The sequence below is a fragment of the Parasteatoda tepidariorum genome, chromosome 1 (genome assembly GCF_043381705.1).
Source record: "Parasteatoda tepidariorum isolate YZ-2023 chromosome 1, CAS_Ptep_4.0, whole genome shotgun sequence".
Taxonomy (NCBI): domain Eukaryota; kingdom Metazoa; phylum Arthropoda; class Arachnida; order Araneae; family Theridiidae; genus Parasteatoda; species Parasteatoda tepidariorum.
This window is the reverse complement of record NC_092204.1, coordinates 24,492,291-24,517,851: the sequence shown is the minus strand read 5'-3', so window position 1 is coordinate 24,517,851 and position 25,561 is coordinate 24,492,291. Positions and strand designations below refer to the sequence as shown.

General features: G+C 31.5%; 1 protein-coding gene across 2 annotated transcripts in view; it reads right to left on the bottom strand.

Moving 5' to 3' along the window:
• The window catches only part of LOC107439847 (cell adhesion molecule Dscam1), a 221,465-nt gene that overhangs the window by 96,604 nt on the left and 99,300 nt on the right, over positions 1-25,561 (bottom strand). For both annotated transcript variants that reach the window (XM_043053190.2, XM_043053191.2), the window contains exon 3: positions 8,979-9,140. In XM_043053190.2, coding sequence (XP_042909124.1) covers positions 8,979-9,140 — 162 coding nt within the window. The remainder of the gene's footprint in view (positions 1-8,978; positions 9,141-25,561) is intronic.

Below are 25,561 nucleotides of genomic sequence, written 5' to 3'. Positions count from 1 at the left end.
TGTTTTCTTGGTCTTCCTGTCCATGTAACGCAAATGCGGGTACGTTCCATCGAAAAGTCCTCCACAATCGAATGCAAATTTCTCTCCATACTTGACCCAGGAGTTTCATTGTCTTCTGGATTGGGTACAAAATTACAAGGCAACGAGTTGAATATATGTAGTTGTAAACCCCAAATCTGTTCAACTACGGTTATAAAATAAAATAAAATATTTACAAGAGAGCCGTCCGGTGCCTCAGGGGATAGGTGCCTCATTCGCCTACCAATGAGGTAATCCACATTCAAATCCCAGCTTTGGTTGATCGATACGAATTTTGCTCCCGATTCGTACCAGCCACAATGCTGACATAAAAAAAAAATTGCAAGGTTGCAGGATTAAACATTGTTAATCGTACTCTCAAAATTACATTTACCCTCATAACCAATCACCCCAGCCTTTTAATCAAAACATAGCTGCTTTATTCGCATTTTTTTTAATGTGCTTCTAAAGTTTGAACTAATAGTTATCTCCCAAATGAAAACCTGCTTTACAATGAGGCGATCGCTTTGGACTACGATTTTCCTTCTAATATTATTGATTCCATTTATGGTAAATTAATCTCGAAATCCATCTAACTTCTTTAATTTGAACTTCAAGAATTTCACTCTTATTATTAGAAAGTCAGTCCTCAAATTTTAAAGATTTTTTCTAAATGTAAGTTTAAATTCATTTTTTTTAAATTTCGCTCGCAAATCAACTCAATTTTGCAAACCTTAAAGGACCCTAGTGTTGTCATTAACAGCTGAACAATTTTTCAAATCCCAAGATAGTATGGTCCTTATCTTATGCCAGTATGGTACGTGGGTCAACTAACCGTACCCTTAAACTTAGAGTAAAGAAAATGCGAAAGATATGTATAAAGACATTAGCCGCTCTCATTGTTTCCGTAGCTAAAATTCTAATTGCAGGATTTGAGCTTTCCTATGCTGAAATCATTCAGCACTGCTCTTCACCGACCGAACTTGATTTTTGGGAATCATTCTCTATTAAGAAACGAATAATTTTGGCGATACTCTCTCTAGAATCAAATCATTTCCCAGTTATATGGGAAATAGATTCTAATTAAATTTTTTACACCCTAGTGCTCCCGTCAAATTCTGTTATACATGTTTCTTGTCACGCTTTTTTTGGATTTTAGTTGTTCAAACTTCTTCTTCTGTCTTTATTGGTATATCTACTGTGGATGCGTTTGTTTCTTAAATAGTTTAGTGTCTAAAAAATGTGGAACGTCATTGTTTAGAAGACTGAAACTACAGTATGTGCATTTTAGCAGTTTTAGACAAGAGACAAAGCAACAACAGTAGGCTAAAAAACGGGTTTTGTTAAAGGTTTCGCGTATAATAGGCTTAAATAGTAATTGTTAACTAGAAAAACACCAAGTTTACCGAAAAACATTTGAACAATAATACTTGCACGAGGATAAGTGGTACTCCAAGATTAATATTTTTAAGATATTTTCAGTGTTTTGACTAAGTTATATACTTTTCAAATTAGAACCTGGAGATAAATTTTTTTCTTTAATTAGACATGATATAGACATAATACTTTCTGATGAGGTTAAAATAATATCTTAATATAATATTAATATTGCCATTAATAAATACACCAAAAAGAATATTATAATTTCGTAATGATGTGAGGTTATTTATATTTTATTTCTTTTAAAAAGAAATTTTCTTATATATCGCACCCTTGCTACAAAAGTGCCACAACTCAAAAATTGTAATTTTTGAGTTATGACCGTCATTAGACGTAGTTTACACGTCTCTACCAATCTTCAAAAGAGCCAGAAGTTGCATTGAAAAATCAGCCGCCAGAGGGCAGTTATGGCGTTTTGTTGTTATCAAGATGCATAGGACCCCTTCCACTGAAATGCCACATCTTGAGTTGTCGTCCAGCCGTCGTAGAGTAACGTGCGTATCGTTTATCTTCTAAACTGTTATATTTCGAGTTGTGGCGTTTTTTTTGTTTCAATTGGTAGTGATCAGTTGAGTGATTTTGAATTGCGGCATTTTAGATGATTCATTTGTGGAATAGGATTGTTTCGTATTTTGAATTATGTCGTTTTTGATGAATGAGTGAAAAACATTTGCTGGTTTGAACTCAAAATGTGTCACTTTTGGCGACATCGAGACATCTAAAATCCTCACCGATTTACGTACCTGCACAGTACGTGACTCTGATTCAGACAGCGAAAAAACAGGGTCCCCCTTACCGCGTTCATGAGCTCACATTCGAAGATTTTTATGACTTAAAACTGCTGCAAGAGCAATGGGGTAAAAACTTTAATATGGACACTGAGAAGAACAAAATAAAGTGGCAAGACATCAAGATACTTCGTGTCGAACAAGATCAACCTCGTTCATTCTTCTATAAAACATCCTACAGTGACGAAACTTTCAAGAAGGTAGACATGTGCAACAAGAAGAAAACTCGATCTAAAGAAGATTTGAATACCATCCAGTTGGTTCAGGCTTATTCAGCTAAGATTCCGTTGCCTGACAATAAAAAACGAGATATCCAAGATCTTGTTGATAAAAACATAGTCCCAAAGTTTTATTACAACTCTTTCTTTAAAACTATTCTTGAATAAGTTTGCAAAATGTAACCACGTGCTACCAGTTGTGAGCCTGATAGAAGAACATTAATTTCAAATATTTTAATTTGTTAAATTAAGTGGTACCTACCTACCAGGTTTTATTATTTTATGTAACCAGTTCTTTTGATTAACGTTTTTCTCGTTATATTATTATAATAATTTTGTAGACACAAAATGATCAGATCTCGTGTGGAATCTAGTGAAAGCAGCAATATGATATAATAATATAATATATAATATAATAATAATATAATATAATCTGCAATATGAGTGTACTGAAACTGTCGTCATTAGCATTACTATTTAATTATTCTTATCGTTCTTGTTGTTTTGAACTTTTTCACAGTTTATTATTCGTCAAAGAGTTTTGTTTGAGAAAAATAAAAATATTATTACTTTTTCATTAATTTGGGCAACTTTTTTTATTCACACATTACCCATTGTATTGTACCTACCTAGTTGATCTCTATTAGATCATTTAAAAACGTAAAATAAATCCATGATGGAGCAGTAACAAAACGTCGTAACTAAAAAGCTATTTTCATTTTAAGTCATCAAGAGTGTCATATGTCCAGAAAACAATCTTCGAAAGTGCCCCAACTCAAAATAATTTACTCCATTCTTTGTACGTGAGAAATCAAAACAGTCGTAACTTGAAAAATTTGAATTTTGAGTCGGAAAGATGGGAAAACTAGAACAATGACTAACGATCATAGTTTGAGATGTATCGGTCTTCATATTGACAAATTCAAAAATACTAAAATGTGCCTAGTCAGCCCGGGAACAGTTTTTTGCAATTCCTGGAAAACGTAGTTTTTTGAGTTGTGGCACTTTTGTAGCAAGGGTGCGATATGTCAATCTGAATTAAAGTAAGAGAGAGAATTTATTATAATTTTTTAAGAGGTAATTTTTTACGAAATCTCCAGAACATCTAAATCATCATGACTATGTCTAAATCTACTTGAACAGTTAAACACTTAGTAGTTCTTGTCCATTACGCAATAGGTACATGAGCGTAAATCAGAGTAACAACAAGACTTTTGGCATGCACATAAAATATTTTATTTCTTTTTTTTCGAGCTATTTGGTACAAATGGAATACTGTTCCAAAAAATGTTTATACTTTCTTCCTTTACTATCCATCCGTGTTCTGTAGGATTCGGAAAACTTTTTTTAAAAACAATAACGACAAATATAAATACTTGATAGTTTATTGATATGAACCGAGCAAAAGTCCTGATTTTTGCTCGGTTTTTAGGTCGGAGCTAATAGCTATAGAGAAAACTGTGAAATTTTGCATTGCTGACAATTTCGATTCAGATGTATGGATTCTGAGTGACAGCCATAGCTCCATACAGCACCTGCCTGAATGTTGGAGGCATGGTGACAGAATGACACTAAACATTGACCAGCTTCTAAATTGCTTGAGTCACGATAATAGGATTTTCTTTCAGTGCCGTACAGTCGCACGTGAATGTCTACGGGATTGAAATTGCTGACGGTCTCGCCCGTGAGGGCAGTCATAGAAATACTGCTGGCAATGACTTTCTTACTTTCTCAGAAATGGCAACCCGGACTAGGTAAAGATATTGGTTCCTGTTGGAAAAAAGCTCCTGTGCATTATTGGTATGGGGGATGCCGGCCTGGTCTTGCTCTGATCAGGACAAGCAATAGGTGTGTCCAAACGGCGCTTGCCAGACTTAGAAGCGGACTCACTCGATTCCAACGTCACGTTGCGGGCTGCCCTATCCTATATAGTCTATCCGCTCTGCCCTAAGTGTAATGTGAACCAGTCTGCTCCTGCCCACATCCTATCGTGTATTAGCTGCCAGAAAAGTCACCTGGTCTCCAACCCAGCTGCAATAGTAGATAGCTCAGGGAGATTTTTAGATGAGTTCATGGACTTGATTTAATGCTTCTGATGGTCAAGTGGGCATAAGCAACAATAACAAAACTTGATAATCAGATGCTAGATAAGATCAGAGAGATGCCAAATGATACAGCAATATAAATTTTAAATTTCAGTTTGAACAACATGTATTTTACTTTTAGTATGCTGCCCTTAAAGTTCAAAGGTTTGCATAAGATAATTTGATTAAGTCCATGATGTTCCTAATTCTTTAAATGTATTAATCTATACATTTTTGCTTTTCATTGCATTGAATTTTCATTTGTTTTCATTCAGCTGATTCCAAATAATTTACATCCTGAGCGATTGAAAAAAAATTATGTTTGTACTATCAAATGTTTTTGCAAAATTTTGAAATTCAGTATCATCTGTTCCTCCCATACACCAATCAAGGAAGTTAAAAAGGAGTGATAGAGTAGTTTTTTCAATTGCTTAGGGCTTAAAATTTAGTAGATGTCGATGGCCAAATACAATCTAAGGATGAAGGACTGTGAGTTCGTTTCACCATAATATTAAAAGTTATTTATATACAAATCCTTTAGCCTCGTTATCATAATCATATGTGATTGTTTCATTTTCTATCATAAAAATTGGTCTATCTTCTGTTTGTGTTGATTTTGTCTAATTTAAATATCGAAAAACTGCATCATCCTAAACATGGCTGTTCAAAACAAGTTCAGAAAAATTTCGTTGCCTTGGTTTGACAAAATCAAGCTGAGTATAATCATGTTGCAACCATCATTTTAGCAGCACATTACTTACATATAAATCAGACACACTTAATGAATTATTTTTTAGCAAATTCTCTTGCAAAATTTAGATAATTTGTTCACTTCAAATATCTATTAATTATTTTTTATTATGAATTCAACAACAGCTACATGAAATGAATTGTGAGCAACTGTATGTAGCAGAATAGATAATTCATCTTTGGCGATTTTGTTTTAGAAATTTGGTGAATTGGAGAGGAAGAACATTTTATGATATTTTACACTTTTTTCAATTAAATCTATTCCACGAATTTTAATTAAAATATGTTTCTATGCCTGTTCTTTGTGGTTATAGTTCATTTGCGTCGCACTAGAGCTGCGCAATGGACTATTGGCGACGGTCTGGGAAATATCTCTGAGGAGGATCCGAAGATGAAGACATACCATCACAATTTTAATCCTCCGCAGAGGGGATGGCGCCCCCTTTTCGGTAGCCTGATGACCTGCATGCGAAGTCGAGCACTTTACGGTAGAACAGTTTAACGAGGACCAATACCGCACACCCTCGGTCCCTACGCAGACTGATCCAAGTCACCCACCAACACTGATCCAAGTCACCCACCAACACACTGACTGCAGCCAATAATGCTTGACTTCGGTGATCTACTGGGAACCGCGTCTTAACGATCAGTCCACTGCGGGGCATGCCTGTTCTTTAGAACCGAAGCTGGTGGCAAAAATGTATAGTAAGTGAATGACAAAAAATTTATTTTAACAATTAAACAGAAATGATTGAAGATGAGAGGCATCTGTGTTTAGTGCGTTGAGCAAGAGCTGAATCTGTTATAAAATAATTAAAGCTGTACATAGCAGAAAACAAGCAAAGGAAGTTAGTTTTGGAATTTAAAGATGAAAAGCCTGATCAATGATTATGTGCGCAGAAAATAAAAGTATGCTATTAAGATATTTTTAAGATTATTATGATTATTTTTTGCTATTAAGATAATTCAAATTAATATGGGTGGGAGGGTCAAGAAGGGGCACGTGTTTACGATAAACACACGTAGAAGAAATTTAAATTGGAAGAATATTTCAAATAAAACAGCATTGTCCAAATTTAAGCATATTTTCACGTACGGAATAGCTTGGTTGGCAGGACGTTTTATTCCAGTCTGAGTTCTAATCCTGCCAGCCGAATACTCACCATGTAGTTAAATGGTGACTAGTGCATGTTATATCGCTCGGGCAACAAAGTCATCCATGTTGCCATAACAAATTATGTACTGAATTGGAGATTTATCGTTGCATGGTTCTCATCGAAATTACGATCTGTGGATGAAATAATGGATTTATGAATGTGTCCGCCCTGTGTGACGTATGCGAGAGACAGAATAAGAATTCTTGGCTGTAGATGGCACCACTTGAAAGCAAGAACAATAGTATCACTTGCCTTAATAACCTACAACAACAAGAATATTTGCAATAGATTTTTATCTCTTTTGCTCATTTTTATAAGGGTAAAAGTTACTATGCTTAATAATTCAGTTTCATGTAGAATGTAAGAAAAGAACATCCCTAATTGTCACTAATGAATAGTTAGATATTACGTATGTCTTATCAATTACCCAGAAATAGTTAAGTATATAGAATTTCAATAATGAATGAACTCAGGGTTTTTTCGTTTGTTATATACTTGTGTAAGTGAAGTGTAAGTAATTTGATAACTAAATCTCATTATTGGTTACAAAAGCATTATTTAAAAAACGAAGTATTATCACGCATTAAGAATATTCAAAAAGCTATTTAGCTTCAAATAGAAATAAAACTTAACTATCACTATTTTTATGAATACTCCTAAGTAGTAAAATACGCATTAGCTGCAGGCTAATAATGCTAAAAGCCCTAATTTATTTCTAACAACGAATTAAGGTTTTATAGCAATTATTATTTTTATAGTTAAGGGTTTGATGATTGTCATTTGTTCTTAGCACAAAAAAAAATTATCGCATAAATATGACTTTTCTTTTGGATTCTAAATAGAGTGAACTGGATTCTTTTTCTTCAAGAAAAGAATTTCTTATTTGAAAAAGCCAATAAATTTTTTTCGCGGAATAAACTACATGCGCAGTATTTTTTTGTCTATGCTTTATGGAACATTAAATATTTTGTATTTTGATTTATATATCAGTATTAAGTTTGAAAAAGATATTGTAACTATGTTAATCTATTTTTTCTGATAAATGTTATGGTTAGTCATAAATAATCTTCGCATAAAAATTGTCTAAATAAAATACATCTTAACATATAAAAGAACTTGAATAGGCTACATAATTTTATTTTAAAACACGAGAAGAAAAAGAAATAACAAAACAATGTTAATTTAACTATTTTTTCTTATAAGTATTATGGTCATTCCACATTCCATATATATTTCCACATTCAAAGCCTGAGAAATTAAATGCATCAATAAAATAATTAAATTGAAGGATATATGAATAATTATAAAACATTGCGAATCAAACATTTTTTAAAAACATATTATGTTTTATTATAAATAAATTTCGTATGGAGAGTATGCTAAATGAAATGCATTATAACGCTCTTGTTAAGTTAAACTGACAATATAATTTAGGTCCTGAAACATGAAATAGATAAGGAAATAATGCAATGATGTTGATCTAATTCTCTTCAATAAATATCTTACTCGGTCACAAATAGCATTAGTACACAGAGATTGATTCCAATGCATAATTTAAGCCTCATAATGCTTTGCTTTTCCTTATGTAAGGGGTACGTCCAATGATAACCGAAGAAATTACTTTGAACTTATTTCTTGCCTAAGTTGGCAACACTGTCGAACATCCATATAGATATCGATGTTATATTGTATGTCAATATTGCCACCTTTAAGGTTTCAGAAATGCACTTTGAAAATCTACAGGCTTATAAAATTATTTTTTATTGCACTGGAGGTGAGCATATTGAAAAAAAATATATATTTACTCAACATTGGAGGCAAGCGAGGTTGAAGAGAGGGGTGTGGTTGGTTTTTTGATGGTTGAAGCTACTGGAACACACGGAATTCATCATCGCATGCCGGTTATGTATGGTAAACACTGCATAAGTGCATAGTTAAAAAAAGTTATCTTAAGAAAAACGTCAATGCAAGAAGATGTGTTTGTAATTACTGATGCTCTGATACTAGAAAAACAAAGAATCTCACAGATTTGGTTAGTCATCTTTTCAGCAGCATCTGTGCGACCAAGATCTTTCAGTTTTTGACATACACATTACTGGTAAATATAAAAAAAGCCTTTCGTGCATGTCAGTTTGATTTTGACAATGACATGCAAGAAGGCAGAGTTGGCTGATCCATCAGGGATTTACCTCTTTCTACGTGGTTTGTATTGTTCGTTTCGTATTAATAACACTTTTAAAAATTAATTTTGAAAAACATTTCCCTTGACATTTTTCAGTAAAATGCTTTGATTTCATTTGACTTAATTGCAGAAAATATTTTTAAATATTAAAATTATTTTTTATTAAATAGAAAAAAGCAAAAAACATTACAAAAAGTATCGCAATTACATAGGATAATAGCGAGAATTCATAAAAGACATTTTATATGTGAATATTACAGAATTTTCTTCGTAATAAGGGAGTTGCATTTCAGTATGCGGTTCATTCATCCACTATATCAACTGGTTGACAAAATACTGACCTTTATTTTCAGTTATTTTAAGAATGTGGTCATCATTTCTAATCCAAGAATCGACGACGACATATTCCCTCACGAACGAAGGCAAATGGCACCTCAGAACAGCAGTGTTTCCCCGAACTACAAAATCATCATACACTTGAGGGTTGAAACGTTGTTTCATAACTGAAAAGAGAAAGAAAAAAACTTTCGTGAACATGATATATTTTTGAATTGAATTATACAAATACGAAAAAGAAATCAATAAGTCATGAAAGTAAGAAATATTGCGCTCAGCACAGTAAATTAAAAACGCGTTAAAAAAATATTAATATTCTGTGCAAGTGCCATGGGATAGAGCGTTTAGTTTCTACTGAGGTCATCCGGGTTCAAATCCCAACGATGGCTAGTCGAAACAAATTTCGCACCCGGCTTGCACCGACCACAATTCAGATGTAAAAATATCCGCAGTGGTAGACAAATCATGGGTTAAAGTCCCTTTGGGAAACACAAATGTGTGTTAGTTCCATCAAAAAGTTCTTCAGGAAGGCAAATTACTCTCAATACTTTAACCAAGAGTTTCCTGGTCTTCTGAACTGGGTTCAAAATTACAAGGCTATGGAGTTAAACATAGGTAGTCGCAAAACCTAAAATTGCGACGGCTGTCCAACGAGGGTTAAAAATATACACAAGAGAGCAGCCGGTTGCCTCAGGAGATAGAGCACTCGTCTGCCAATGAGGTAATCTAGGTTCAAATCCCAGCTTTTTCTGGTCTCTACCTCCCGGCCAAAATTGGGTCGGCTGATTAACGATAGTTGTAAAATAAGATATTTAGTGCAACTTTTTTGGAAACTTGGGAGCCACTCTCAAAGCATACGGTATCACCGGATGGCTTGCGTTGCACATACCAGAATTTAATTTTCGACTGCATGTTCCATAAAAATTTTCATTTGAGCGAAAAAATTTTAATCAAAAGTACATTTAAACATAGCAAGGAAAAAGCTCAATTGAAAAATAGCTTAAAAAATGATAAATCATTTGTTTTCTCAGAAATAGATAGAAGAGTTAAAAAAAAACAATGTTTAATCTATTTTTTAAAATAACAGAACAGGTTCAATTCTTTACGAACTACAGCGTTACATATGGATTAAAATATTTTAATCATTCGGAAATACTCCACTAGCTCTGTTTATTTATTTATTTATTTTTAAATCAAAAGTACATTATTTCTCGCAATAAGCAAAATTATATTGGAAATTCTAATTTTATCATTTCTTTATTGCCAATGGCGTTATAGAGTTTGAAAGTTTTATTTTACATCTGCTTTTCGCTGAATATTTTTTAAAAGCAATTTTAAAACTTATTATAAATTCTGGTAACCCCTAATATTCTCTTACGTATCAGATTTTTGTCTAATATATTTCTTTATCTTGTGTTGTACTCATTTTGTCCTTATCACTATGAAGTGGCATGTAGTGTACTGAAACAGAACACCACTGTCTTTTTAATTTTTTCAAGTAACACTTTACACCCTCTTTGATATTATAAAAATGAAATAAAGTAAAGTAATGAAATAAAGTAAATACTTTCGAAGTAAATATTAAGCGAAGTCATATTGCCATACTTGCAAGTATAAGGAGAATAGAACTATGGAAAAACCAACAAGCTTCGAACTCTAAAAAAAACGAGATTTTTATCCCGATATGGCAAATGTGAATAAATATAAATGTGCCAACGGTAAAATGGTAAATAAATAAAGGTGGAAAGTAAAGCTCGAAAAACCCTGCTAACCAAGTGAGGCAAATCAGGCCAAGATGCATTTCCAAGGGGTAAAGCGAGTTCGTGAGATACTTATTTCATTAAGGAATTTATATTTTTTTTTTATTCTGAAACTATTTAGTTTTTCTTATTTACGTCCGGTAGATCTTCATAATAAAGTCTTATTTATGAGCAGTCAAAACCTGTCTACTTTTTCCACCGTTACAGGTTATTAGGTATGGCAGAATAATTTCGATATATTTTCATGTACATTAGATATGTACCTTTTGAACTAAACAAATTTTATTTTGTAATAATTTCTTTTACTAAGTTTGAAATTTACTAAACTAATATTTATTATTCACTTCTTCTTAAAATACATACTATATCAATAACTTGTTTGGTTTAAATTTATATCCAGCTTATAACCATACATTAAAATCATATTCCCTTAAGCAAACAATTCCCTAATCCTTAAATAGTTTATTTAGGAATTTTAATGAAATATTCTTCTTTATCGAGTTAAGGATAAACAATAGTTTTTTCTATTTTCCCACAAAAATAAACAATACTTCTTGTCGGGGCATGAAAAACTTTTATTTTAGAAGGGAAAAAATGAAAGATGGCAAAAATGTGATAAAAAGAGGCAAAACTGCTTTAAAATAATAAATTAGCTGACAGTTTTGAGTTGAGATAAACGGAAGTATAAAAAAAATATTGAATAAAAAATGGAAAAGAATCACAGAAAAACACTTTTTATTCTGCCACGTCTACTATACGAAAAAAGAATAATGCATAATTCATTGAGCGGTCTTGCATTTCAGCTGCAAATCTTTTTAAAAAAATATTTTAGAGCGCGCTGAATTCTATTAGTCAAGACTAAATTGCTATTCTTGGTTTAACACGAAACTGTTGTGTTAAAAAAGGGAAACGCATAGATATATAGATATATTGCTTTAGGAAAGCCAAGTCATTTTACATTGCTGCCTTTTTTAAGAAGCATAGCATGTTTTTGGAAACTTTTTCAGTCATATTAATCAGGCCAAGGTTTTCTTTTACTTTGTTTTAAGCTTCATTTATAGGAATATATTTTAAAGATACTGAAAAACTTTCATTTATTACGTATTTAATTAAATATATTTTACAGCTAAATCAAATTATGTTAAATGAAATATTTAAAAAAATAATCAATAATTAAGAATTTTTTTTTTTTTTAAATTTATTCATTTATTTTTTTATTTCCAATGAGCTGCACAATCGGTCTTACCGATGAGCAGACCTAGTGCGTTCTCCAGAAGTGGTATCCACTCTATCAGGACCACCACAATGGGTGAGATACCGTTGGTCATGTTAATTTGGACGTCTAGTTTCTGCCACACTAGATGGCAGCACCGAGACTCTAATTGGATGCTAACGTGCACTGGGAATTTAATTTTGCCGGAAATGCCAAGAGTCAATAAGGCACTCTAGGGATCTCTTACATGCCGCATAATCATACGACATGGCCACTGAGGATTTTCTGCATCCCGAAAATCCGGTGTCTGGACCGGGGATCGAACCCACAGACTTGGGCTCAGAAGGCCGATGACAAACCAACTGCGCCACCCAGCCAGAAAAAATATTCAAGTAAGGAAATGGTCAACTTTATAGCATATATGAGTAAAGCTAATTAATGTAAAGTTTACTCAAATAATACAATATTAGACGAAACTATACTGATGGTGATAAAAATTAAGAGAATTTGCGCATTTTATTGAATTTCATGAAAGGAACTGAAATAAATGTAAAACCACTGCTTTTAGACAAAAATGCATATTCTTGTACATCAAATATGTAAGCGTACACGTGCGTGCAGGTGGACCCAGTAAAGAAACATACTTTATTAGTAAGTTAAAACGCATTTCGTTCGCTAACTCACCTCATCGAATTTCTTCGTGTTATTTCGCAGCAATTGGTAAATTCAAATTGTAAAATGATAAACTGCCTTATTTCAAGTATGAAATCACGCTGCATGGCCTGTATATCTGCAAGTGGGAACCATACTCCCATTAGCCCATTTTTTTTGTTTATTCTGCAACCACTGTTTCATACCTTCCGACTTCAACGAGTGTTTCGCACAATCATGCTTTTGTATTACAATTGTTGGATAGTTATTTGTTTTGTATCGCATCAATTTATTTACTTATTAAATTTCATTTAAATTGGTAGTTCTAGAGATAATCGACCAAGTCTGCAAATTCTCTTAATTTCTTACACCAGTGCAATTAGCGTTCTTTTATTTATATGACAGTATTTGTACTTGAATAATTCTAAATTAAAACATAATCCCACGCTACTGTCTAACTAATTAGCACTTCCCTTTACGTGATATTATGTGGCACCTTTTTGCTTTAATAATGTGGCATTACCAACTAACTAATTTGTATTCCTGTGGCATTCATTGTGCACTCATTACGCAAGCTGCTTAGCATTATTCATTTAATGAATGTAGAACTTAAAATATCCGAACCTTAAAAGTGTTAATTTTTTCTACATGTGAATGTTAATTCAGGAAAAAATTCTGCCCCTAACGTTGTTATTCGTATGAGTGACGATATAAAAGTCGTTGTAATAATAATTTTGTTATTTGTTAAATGTTGTCAATTATCCTACTTAACGAGCTAAGCCAATATGTGAAGCATGTTTGGGTAAAAAAGATATATGGAATTTTCACACATCGGATAATACAATTTTTGAGCCCTGCTTTACACACTGGTGTAAGAAATTAAGATAATATGCAGACTTGGTCGATTATTTCCAGAACTACCAATTTAAATGAAATTTAATAGGTAAATAAATTGATGCAATACAAAACAAATAAGTAATCAACAATTGTAATACACATCTTGATCGTACGTAACACTCGTTGGAGCCGGAAGGTATGAAACAGCGTTTGCAGAATAAGTAAAAAAAATTGGTTAGTAGGGGATATGGTCCCCTCTTACAGATATACAGGCCTTGCAGCTTGATTTCTTACTTGAAATAAGTGAGTTTATCACTTCTTGTGGCAATTGCCCTGAATTTTCCTGTGGCTATTTCATACCTTTCATATCCAACGAATGTTACGCACAAGTGTGTATTAAGATTGCTGAATGGATATTTGTTTTGTATCGTATCAATGCCTGTACATATGAAATTTTATTAAAATATCGTTCAGTAATTCTAGAGATTATCGACCAGTTCTTCAAATTCTCTTAATTTTCTACACTAGTGTAGAAATATTGGTCGTCCTTGTATGCTTCAAAATGTCCTTTTTCTCTTAAACCTTGCTACCCTTTAGATAGTTAAGCTATAATACGGACTTTAAATTGTATGTTAATTCCTGAATTCTGTGGGATTATAAATTTGAAGTCTGTGGTGACTGATTCTCTGGTGACTATAAATTTGAACTAAATACTGTCATGCAATTTAAGTTAAAATTGTTCTATTCTACTCAAGACAGAACTTATTATTATAATTTTTATATCATTGCAATTATTTTCATCGATTGGTGCAATGTTTGTGTTTTTTCCCTTATTTTACCCGATTAAATTCAGCGAAATTTACAAACGCATTTCAGATCGATTTCACGTTTTCAAGTCCAAGGGGGAAAATCTACAGAAACTCTTTCTGTTTCTGTAATTTATTCTTTTAATCCAAATAAAGCAAGTGCATGTGTAATGTATGGATAATTCGAAACAAATCGAATGAAACACAAATAAAGGCACAGAAACGGATATACTATAATTTTCTTTCTATAAATAAGAATCTTCATCATGCACCATAGCATAAATAAAACTCTAAAACTAATATAATTTTTTACCAAATACTGTACGGAATTTTTAATTTATTTAAAACAAAGAGTATCGACTAATCTAGTAATAAATTGCATACTTATTGACTAGTAATAAAACTTATTTATTAATAAATAATGATCCTTACTACATAAAAAAGCAATATAGAAGAAAAATAATACAAACATATTTAAAGTACTATATCTAGTATTGAAAATCTTATGAACAAATCTGATGATATAAGAATAGTCACAAGCATCATAATCATCACTGTAGCACATATATTGTGCAAAAACAGCATTATATGGATTAATTGTATATTTTTGACGCTGTTTTCTTATAATTGTTTGAATCTTTGTGCTTGATGTGCTTGCAGTTTATTATACACAGTTTAATATCGTTTGCGGGCTTAAGGTACCGCCATACCCTGGCGTTGAACTCGTAGTTTACCACTAGCTAACAGACGTCATCTGTTCATTCATTTCAGGCTTAGCCCGCTACTTTTTTTCGTGATTAGGGTTGCTGCTGTGGCAACATTATGTCTTCGAATGCATTGATCTAATATGTTATGATTTACAGATATAATTTTCATCATATCCGAAAAAGTTAAGAGGAGCCTCGCTTTTTTTATTTATAAGCAATTTCAGTGACTGAAAAAAACAGGTTGAGCAGTAACAAATTACAGACATCTATTTTGCAATATGGTATTCTTCTGGGTTTTTGTTTATGGTACCGAATCATCTGTCTGCGCTATTTATTCCTTATTTTGTATAACTTTTTCTTCAGATTTATGCTACTACTTATATAAAAAAATATTTAATTCCATACAATTGAGTGTATTATACAATAGAATTGAAGAGAATTAAAAAAGGCACAAATAAAATTTAAGCACAATTAAACATCGCGTCTATGTTTCTTACGAAACAAAGGTAAATATAACTTTTCAATCATCTCATTTTAATAGTGACGAATTTTACACCAAAAATTCTTGCAAATGTTAAAGCAAACTTTTATAAAAACTCCATTTTTTCAACATATTTCGAGGGAAGGCTTTTTTTTAATGATAAATCAAAACATATTCTGAATTATGCATTTTATGATCAGCGTAGCTTTTAAGTTATTAAAAATTTCCGAGCCTAATATCCAGATATTATAATCAAACTTTTTTAATGTTTTCACATCAAGAAACAAAAGTTTTAGTATTTTTTTTCTCTGTTCTCACTACACATTTTTGAAGTTGTTAGACAGGGTGATAATACTTTAGTTACATCGTTCGACAGAATTTTAAGTTCGTAAAATATTACGAATCATAGACGTCTAACAGTAAAGATAGAGGTAGACAGGTAAATTGTATTTGGTTTTCTTTCTTACATTTAGTTTCTGAGGCCTCTCAATATGAATTATTCATTATTCTAATTCAGAAGAGGAGTTTTTAGAGCTTGTTTTTAGTATAACCCTCCTAAGAATTTCGTGCATTTATATTAAGGAAGTTGCTTGCGTAGACCAATTTGCATACATCACAGGCCGTAACTTGTTTCAGAACAAGAAATTGCTGATGTTCTTTAATGCTTTAAAAGAACTGAGAATATGTATTAACCTGAATATATGCGCATACTTTCAAACTGATTAATGATTCTTATTTTAATAATGCCGGTAAGAGAAGATTCTCTTACGAATAAGATATTTTTGTAAAATAAAGATTGTTCGAAGGGTCGTTTTACTTTAAAGGCGTTACAAAATATTACAAAGTTACTTTAGTAAACTAATATGCACTTTATTCAAGAAAAAAGTATATTTTTTCGAGATATATGATTTCGTCGAAGATTTTTATCTGAAATTCTGTAACTAAACTACACCAGTATATTAAAGTATTTTGAAAGAAATGTTCAATTTTTACAGGATTTTAAGCAAGCAAAATAAATTCGTAAGAACACATAAAGGGGAAATAGCGAATTCTTATATTACACTAAAAATAACTGTTTTACATGAAGAAAATCGTAAGTTAGAAAAAAATATTTCATATCTTACAATAATTGGAACGAAATCGTTTACCGATTTTTATTTTAGACTTTAAAGTAGGTTTTTAGCAGTAAAAAAGGATGATATAATATGATTCTCATTTGCACCCTGTATAAATTTTGGAAAGCAAATGCTCCCAAAATTTATTTTATTGATTCACATGTTTCAACATGTTTTTATTCAGAACACAACCATCTAAAGCAAAAAAATTCAGCTCTAAAAACTAGAATTAGTGTTTTTAATTAAAGAGTTCTTTTTTTTAAATAATATCACTAGCTATCATTATATCAGATCATAACAAAATTTATTCATTCTAAAATTTGTAAGAACTCTTAAACTACTCTAACAATCACCTCTAAATAATGACCATAGAAAGTAATATCATATAATAATTGGAATGAACTCGTTTACTGATTTTTTTTATAGATTTCTAAGTACTAGTTAGTTAGCAATAAAAAAAGATCGTGTAATATGATTCTCATTTGCACCCTGAATAAATATCAGAAAATTGATATCTATATATATTTATTAATGTTTTAACATGTATAATTTTTTGCTAAGAATAAAGCATTCAAAAGCTAAGAATTTCTGCTCGTCTAAAATGCATAACATGTATTTCTACTTAAGTACATTTTTTTTAAATAATATCATTAGATTTCACTATATTAGATATAGTATCAATAGAGAATTTATGCATTCTAAATTTCTTTCTTAACTACTCAAACAATCACCTCTAAATAATGGCCATATTTTTATGGATTCGGATCCCTTCCACAGGATTTACATTAAGAGAAACCTCTAAACAATAATTTTTTGTAACTGTAACGAGCATAAAATTTGTTTCAAGGCATATGTTAGTTAACTTTCTTCACTTTTCCATCTCTTGCTTGAAAAAGAAAATTGATTGATCATTACTAAACATGTTTTCACGTAATGGTCATGACAATCCACTTATTATAAAAGAGCAATTTTTTAATGTTTATGCTTAAATGAATCATGCAAATGGTGGTAATTTGACAGTCTATTTCTGCTTTATACAAATACAGATAACTTGCTTCGTTTGTGGGTGATCTACTTGAATTTCAAGAATCTTTTTTCCAATATTCTCAATGGGCAAAAATTCCTAAGGTTTCCTCGATCAATTTTCAATTTATACCATTTGGAGAAATTACTTACCATGCACGAAAGTGGTAATTTGTAGATGCATCTGACCAATATTTATTGACCGATTTGAATATTTCTTTCTTTAAGCTCTCGACACTGGTGGGATGTCATAAAACAGAACTTTAGTAAATGTATAACCACCTTATGAGAGTTAATCGCAAGTGAAAATTCTATAGATATAAAAACTAAGTCAAGACTAAAAATAGAAGGAAAGTAATAAGAGCGTAGGAATTATCTACACTCCATGGCAGTGAAATAAAATATAATAAACATGTGAAATAAAAAAAGTAATAATTACTGAATCAGTATTTGAGCGAATTAAATCTGGTAGCGATTATTCATTTTATAGTTCGAATGGTAACTCTGAATCATTGAAATCTCTTAACACTGGTCACGAAGACACAAAACCATCTGTATGGTGGCTCTTCTAAATTTAATTTTAAGCCAATTAAACTCTTTCAAAATAAAAGATTTATTTTCATACAAAGAATCATGCATTTTGAAAATTTTTTATTTCGTAAAGACAGCTAATATACGTATTTTTAAAATGTATCTTTTATGAATTTAAATAAATTTGTATTAAAATAATTTTTGTACTTAATATGCTTATGCAATAAATTATTCCCTTATCTTAAGGATTAAAACTAGGATGAAATACAAGTCGGTTTAAAGTGCAATGGATTTAAAAGTTTTAAAATAATCAAGAAGTATGTTTTTTCTCCCCTTAAAGCGTTAAAGAGTGCACTAGTAAAATATCAGAAAAAAAATTAAATAATTAAAGTGCTAAAAAAATTAATACTATATATTGTGTCAGTTAACAAAATCAAGAATATTTTATAAATGAAATTTGATAAATATAAAGGAAATATCAATTTGAATATTTACATTAAACTTCTGTATTTTTTTAGGGCTCTTCAAATAACATAACACTGGGTTCTTCACATTAACAGCTCATTGAGAGATTTTAAAATAATTTTCTTCAAGCTTTAATTTCTAATTAACTTCACAATTTGTGTCTTTTCAACTATTATTATATTTTTAAAATAAATTAAATTTGTAATCATGATGGAAAACTTCAAAGAAAACAACAGCATTTAAGACGTCTTTATTCATTTTTATTAAGATGTATTTTTAAAAAAAAATGTGTAATTGTTTTAAACAAATAATCACTTAGAATTCGAAGCTAAAAATTTATTTTTAAGTACTTTTATTTTAAAAATATGTTTTTATTCAAGAAATTAATCTATTTAAGAAATAATCTTGTTATACTAATTTTCTAAAAAAATTCAAAAGCATAAACTAAAGCAAGTTGTTTTTAATAAAACTTCTTTGAAGTTTAGAGGAGTGATTAAATTTTCCTCCATTGAGAGTGAGAAAGAAAATCTCCTCGAAATTTTTTTATTAAGTAATTTTATATTTTCAAAGCAATTTATTTCAAATTAATAATTATTTAACATTTAAATCGCTTGTTTATTTGCTTTCGTTGTCATGTTACAAAGTAATTTTATTCTAAAAGGAGTTTGGATAAAAAAAATATGTTTAATAATTATGAAAGGACTCTAGAACCTGAAAAAAACTGTATTGAAAATGGTTTTTATGTCCAATGGAAATTTTTAGCATTTATTCATTTAGGTAGTATGAGAATACCTTGCATCAGTTTATTGTAATGCGTAATTTAAACAAATAACAATTTAGCATTGAACTGCGATGGCTCAGTGGTTAAGGTACTGAACTGTTAATGTGATGAACTGGTGTTCAATCCCCAGTGGCAACTTGAAGCCCATCCAGCTTCAAATATATGGAGACTAGCTTCTCTGGGAAGTAAAGGCGGCCTGCGTGCTGTGCTACCACAATTATAACGTTGGTCACGAAATTGTGGCTCCTTAACTTCCATCACTTCCCGGTTTAGAACAGGTTGTTAAGGGAATGTTTTTTTAACAATTTTGCATCCGAAAAAGTATTCCTTCGTTTTATAACATTTCTTTTCATTTAGGAATTAAAGTATTCGCAAGAATTATACTAAACAATTCTGAAACTGTATTTTAGAAATTTTGAAGAATTAAGAAAAAAAAATATTTAGCAATAAAAATATCAGTCTATTTCTTTGATATTATCTTTAAAACATAGTTTTATTAAAGAAATGGCTATTAATAATTTATAAGAATTATTTAAAAACTTTTAAATGTTAGAACTGCAACAAACTTTGCGAATGAGATTGTCTTTGAAGTTCAAGGGAGGTTTTAAACTTTCGTTCGTTGAGCGAGAGATTACTTCAACGTCTAAATAAAAAGAATGTCTTTTTTTTTTTGCTCTTTGCCACTCATTTTTCTTCTCAAGAAAAGTGGCGTCTTGTTTTCTGTTCAACCATCTTTTCTTTTCGAGGAGGAAATGTGTGATTAGTATCATTCTTTAATGTCAAGATTTTGTAGAGGAAGAAAAAAGAATATTGGTACTAGCTGAGACTTTTCATCGAATGTAATACTTTGTGCCTCTCTCAAGTCATAACGTTGAATATTTTTCTACGAGTTAGTTTAATTTTTTAACTTAAAGTTTCTTTTAAAAATTGTTTTATTTGTTAAGAATAAAAACACATGATTAAAGAATTTTATAGCTTCGCACTTACGTTGGAGGTTTTCTTTCTGTTCCTGATTTTCGTTATTTTTATTATTTGGTGAATTCGGATTGTTGAACTATTTATATTTAATGGGAATAATTGTTTAAAAATATTAGAAAAGTGAAGAAAAAAATAATAAAAATAGAGTGCATCAATATTATAATTTTTGGGGAATATTGCGATGGTTTAAACAAAATCTCTGAATTGATCCTTGAACTATTTATTTAACTATGTTTCATCTGAAAGGTTTAAAATGGTAGAATTGTAAGACAATTTTCATCAATAAAATTGTAAGACGATATCGTACTGTAAAATATAGTAAGACGTCTTTAATTATGAACTGAGACTTTTTGGGCAATTCATGCAAATTACGAAAAGCTGGTGTATGCAGAGAAAAAATTCTAATAAAATTAATTCTGATTATCCGTTCTGAATGATAAAATTGTAATGACATTTCCTTTACAAAATCATATTTCTGTCTCCGAAAATACGATATCTAAATCATTCATTTGATAATTTTTCTATTCATGTAAACGGCTTATTAGAAACACTGGTTTTCATTATTCGAGTTCTAATTACAACACATTTAATAACAATACCTAAATTAGAAAACAAATTTTATCGAAGAAGTTACGATAAATTTACCACATTTCACAACATTTACCGTATTTTATCGATTATTATAAGACAATACTTTTTTAACTAGCTGAATACCCTTTCTTTGTACAGGGAGAAAAAAATATATTATCAAATAATCAGTATTAATCAACAATACGAAATCACGCACAAGCATGAAAAACATGAACCGACGCAATAATTTATGCTAAAATAATTCTGTTCCTTCATATTTTTAATATTTGCTGCCCTTCCAGGTCGTTTCATGTTAACAGATTAAGTAAATTACGATTTATAACTTCATCGCTTTGAAATAAAAGTAATTATAGTCCCTTTAATTTGGTGTAATATTGTTGCTAGAGGTCAACTCCTGGTACCCGGTACCTGGTCCGAGGTACAAAAATTACCACAGTAAACAGTTTTTTTCCGGTATAATTCCCTTTTTTTCGGCATAATAACTTTCTCCCATGGACTTATTACCAAATAATTGGTACTTCGTACCAAAATTTGTATATTTAGCATTTCTTAAAATAATAAAAATTTTTAAGAAAATAGTATTAGTATCCAATACTAAAATTAATTATTTATCTTTAGCGTTAATAATAAAAAGGCCATTTGTTATGGTTTTTCCAGATGAAAAAGTACCTTTTCTCCATTAATATAATCTTTTAGTAGGGGAGAGTGGGGTCAATTGTAACAGGGTACGATTGTAACAGAGCAAAAATTTCGAGTGTCGGGTTTTAGATTTGGTTCTTAGGTGGCGCACAAGGTGTATTTAATAAATCTACATGTACACCCCTGCTGGCAACCATTTCTAGGTACTTTTGAAAGAGTTACATCACAAAAGATATTTTCACGCTACGCAAGTAANAGAAGGAATCGAAACAAGTGGCGCTGGCGCCAACAGCAGTGGAACTGACTCTGATCCGTTCGATTCCGCAAAATCTACTCCCATGACAGAAGCAGTTTGTGTCTGCGTAGAAGACTATAATCCATCGGCTGCAGGTCATCTACAGCTAGCCAAAGGCGATCTCCTCGAAAGTAAGTCAAACAGGCTGATTCTATTTTCCAGAAAATATCTTGTCCTTTTTATCTACTGGTACTTTTATTTACGTCGCACTGGAGCTACACAATAGGCTATTGGCGACGGTCTTTGAAAAACATCCTTGAAAAAGATTTGGAGACAACATTCATACGACACATTCCGTTTTAGTGGGAGGACACATTCACTCGCCATCCATCCGCAGATAGTAATTTTGACCTAAATCAGATCACGATCGATCTCCGATGTAGTTCCCCTTAAGGTATTGATTTTCTATGGGAACTGGGAGGATTTTGTGACCCCGACACATTTAGCGTGCACCAGTCACCATTTTTTACACGGAGAGTGTTCGGTCGGTGGGGATCAAACTCAAGACCGTTTGAACATGGGTCCAACACCCTACCAGTCCCTTTTTTATCTACTAAAACTCTTTTGCTGAGGCAATGCTGAACTTGAATGTCTGTATACAATATATATATTGATTTGCCGGAATATCGCACCTTTAGTGATCCAGGGAACTATTCTAACCTTTAAAAAATGGCATTGTTTATGCTACATGACATTATATTTTAACATTATGAAACGTGTTTTGTCTTGGTAATAGGAGAAAAATTCTATTTAGAAACTAAATTCATTATTGGCATTTTAATAATAAGAGAGTCATTTTTGTTTTAAGTTAAGGATATTTTTTTTTACCGAAAAAAAGTATCTATCATTTTTTTTGTACGTACAATGTGCTAGGCCATATTAATATTAGACATTAAATATCATTAACAGCCAGGGCTTGATCTAGGAAATGTGAAGAGTTAAGTATAGAATTGCCAGAATTGCCAGACGCCACCTGATCGTAACTTTAAACCAAGTTTACTTGTTGTTTATTTATGAAGTGCGTTTAAATCATTTATAGCGTAAGTAAATTGCGATATGTAAGTAAATTTGATCTCATATTTATTACAATTTTTGTTAATTCATAATTCTAATAGACAATTCTTGAGGAAAAACATAAAAAGAAATCATTAGTAGCATTTAGCAGGCTTTAAGAAATTTTAGGGACCCCATACCTGGGTATTTCAGGGTTTATGATAAATCGGAGCTGTTAGCATTAAAATGACAAACTGGATTTCAAGATTGTCAAGAACTGTATAGTACATTTCAAATTATCCAATTCAATGCAATGAAATTATTTAATAATAATTCAATGAACATAAAATGCGCAAAAGTTTATAAAAAAAATGACACAACATTCGGACTACTTAAAGGGTCGGATTTCTTGCTTCACGTAACCCGTGCGGAAGCCTTTTATCTTCCAGGAAGTGTTACTTCTAGGCAATTAATGCAAATGCTCCAGCCTTTTTCCTCTGGTGCTCTAATGCGTTACAATTCACGCACGTTCCTTTGTGCTGTCTTTAACCATATGCCCATGCCGGTAACATCTATAGCAAATAAGTGACCTGAGATGTCCTTTAGCATTGACTTTTTTTCCACTCAATCTCTATTTCAGTATTTTTGATGATTTAAGTAAAATGTCTTGGATCAACGGTTAACACCTAATGGCTCTTCCTTGTTAGTACACTCCAACGTCTTACTGAAACATATTGTCTGGGGGTAAAAAGTGAAAAATTTTGAAAACATGGTGACAGAGAGGAGGAACTGGCGAGAACGGAGAAATCGCTCAGACTTATAAGACCTATTTTTTATTTGCAAAGAGTATAGGTGTTCTGTATCCCATTTTTAAAGTTGAAAGTTTACTAAAAATGATCGAACGTGGTAGTTGACTTCCACCGGTAAATGTTGACAATCACATATCCGAAATATATAATAGGTCTAGTTAAATGTCACTGCCCGGTATGTCCAATATCAATTTTTTTTAAGATTCAGTGCCACTATCCGGTATAGATTTGTCCGGTATGCCCCACATCAGTGTTTTTTAAAAGTTAAGTGCCCCTGCCCAGTATACATATAACCGGTACTCTGAACACTGATGTTTCTCCCAATCTATTCTCAACATGTATTAAAATATCGAATAAATATAATCTGTTGTTGTTGTTGTTTCTAATCCCCAAGAGGTCCATCCTAATTAGACCAATTCCATAAGTCCAAAAATGTCCAGAAAGTCTAAAAACAGATGAGGTTTTGAAAAACCTCTTCATTCTTAAAATCGATGCAGTTCAGAATATGCTCGGGCGAAGCCTGAGCAGTCTAACTTTTAGTGCAAAGTCCAAAAGAAAAGTCTTTTGCCCCTGAACATACGAGAGACACCTCAAGTGACCACTTGCAAAGCGAGACAAACAAGTGTGCTGGGATTATGCTGCTAGCATTATGCCCAGCTAATGCTAGCAGGTGAAACTATGGAGCAAAATCAGTCTTCTACCTTTGGTGCTCCAGGTCACTTTCGACCAACAGAAGCTGTAACACTTTCCCCTGTACCATGAGTCTGTACCATGTAATCTATCGTCAGTAAGCATTAAAATATCGAATAAATCTAATTATATTATATCCACGAATAAAATAATATCAAATCGGATGTAATAAATATTTCGGACATTCAACAAAACGACTATGTGATTGTTGACATTCACCGGTGATAGTCGACATTCTCCAGATTTCGTCATTCACGGTAATATGCATTTCTCAAAAATAAAAATGCTATTCTGAAAAAATACTGAGAGTGATTTGGAAATCGGAGATGTATTTAATACTTCGCCGGTTTCTCATTTGTCATTCTATAGAATGCCCAGGAAACGTGTGAAATATAAATCGTTTCATACATTGCCGGCTAGTTTTAGGCATTATATACAATGCTTAGGATTCTATAGAATGCAGGATTCCAGACTTTGCCGGTAACATATATACTCGTAAGGAACATGTCACGTTCAATAAATAGAGGTAAAAAAAATTCGAACATTTGAAAAAAAATCTTAATTGTTTTTTTTTTTTTTACATTTTTTTTAAAGTAAAAAAATCCTCAAAATTTTAAAATTTTTGTGTTCGCTCTTCAGACATGTTCCCCCTCGTGTCTTGCATTAAGTATATCAAATTTAAACAATACTATTTGTGAAAATTAGGTTTTTAACAATGTTTCTTTAATTCGATCTGTAACAATACCGTTGTTCAATTAGTTTTAATCGTACATTGTTCAAAAATTTTAGAGAAACCAATTAATTGTTGCCGCTTAACAAATTATAACATACATTGTTTTACGGCGGAATTCATCATTTCTAAAGTTTGAGTGCTATCTGTAGGTGATTATATTACAGTTGCTTAAACTATTGATTGAAAAATGGCAAATATGCTGAGATTTTTGCGAAAAAAGCTGTAAGTATCAGATATTACTAATATTATCTTATATAGTAGCATTAATTTAACTATTTTTTCCAAAAATTATGCTTCACCTCGAATAGAAAATCTACGCTAGCTTAAACTTTAATTTTAAACTCAACAGTAAATAGTAATCCAATAAAATAGCTTGGTACTTTTTTGTCAATCGTAATATTTTCTAAAATGTATAGTTCCTTATTTAACTTTTAGGAATAATGTCCACAAATGTGAATTTAACTGAACAAAAAATTTTATTATATATATA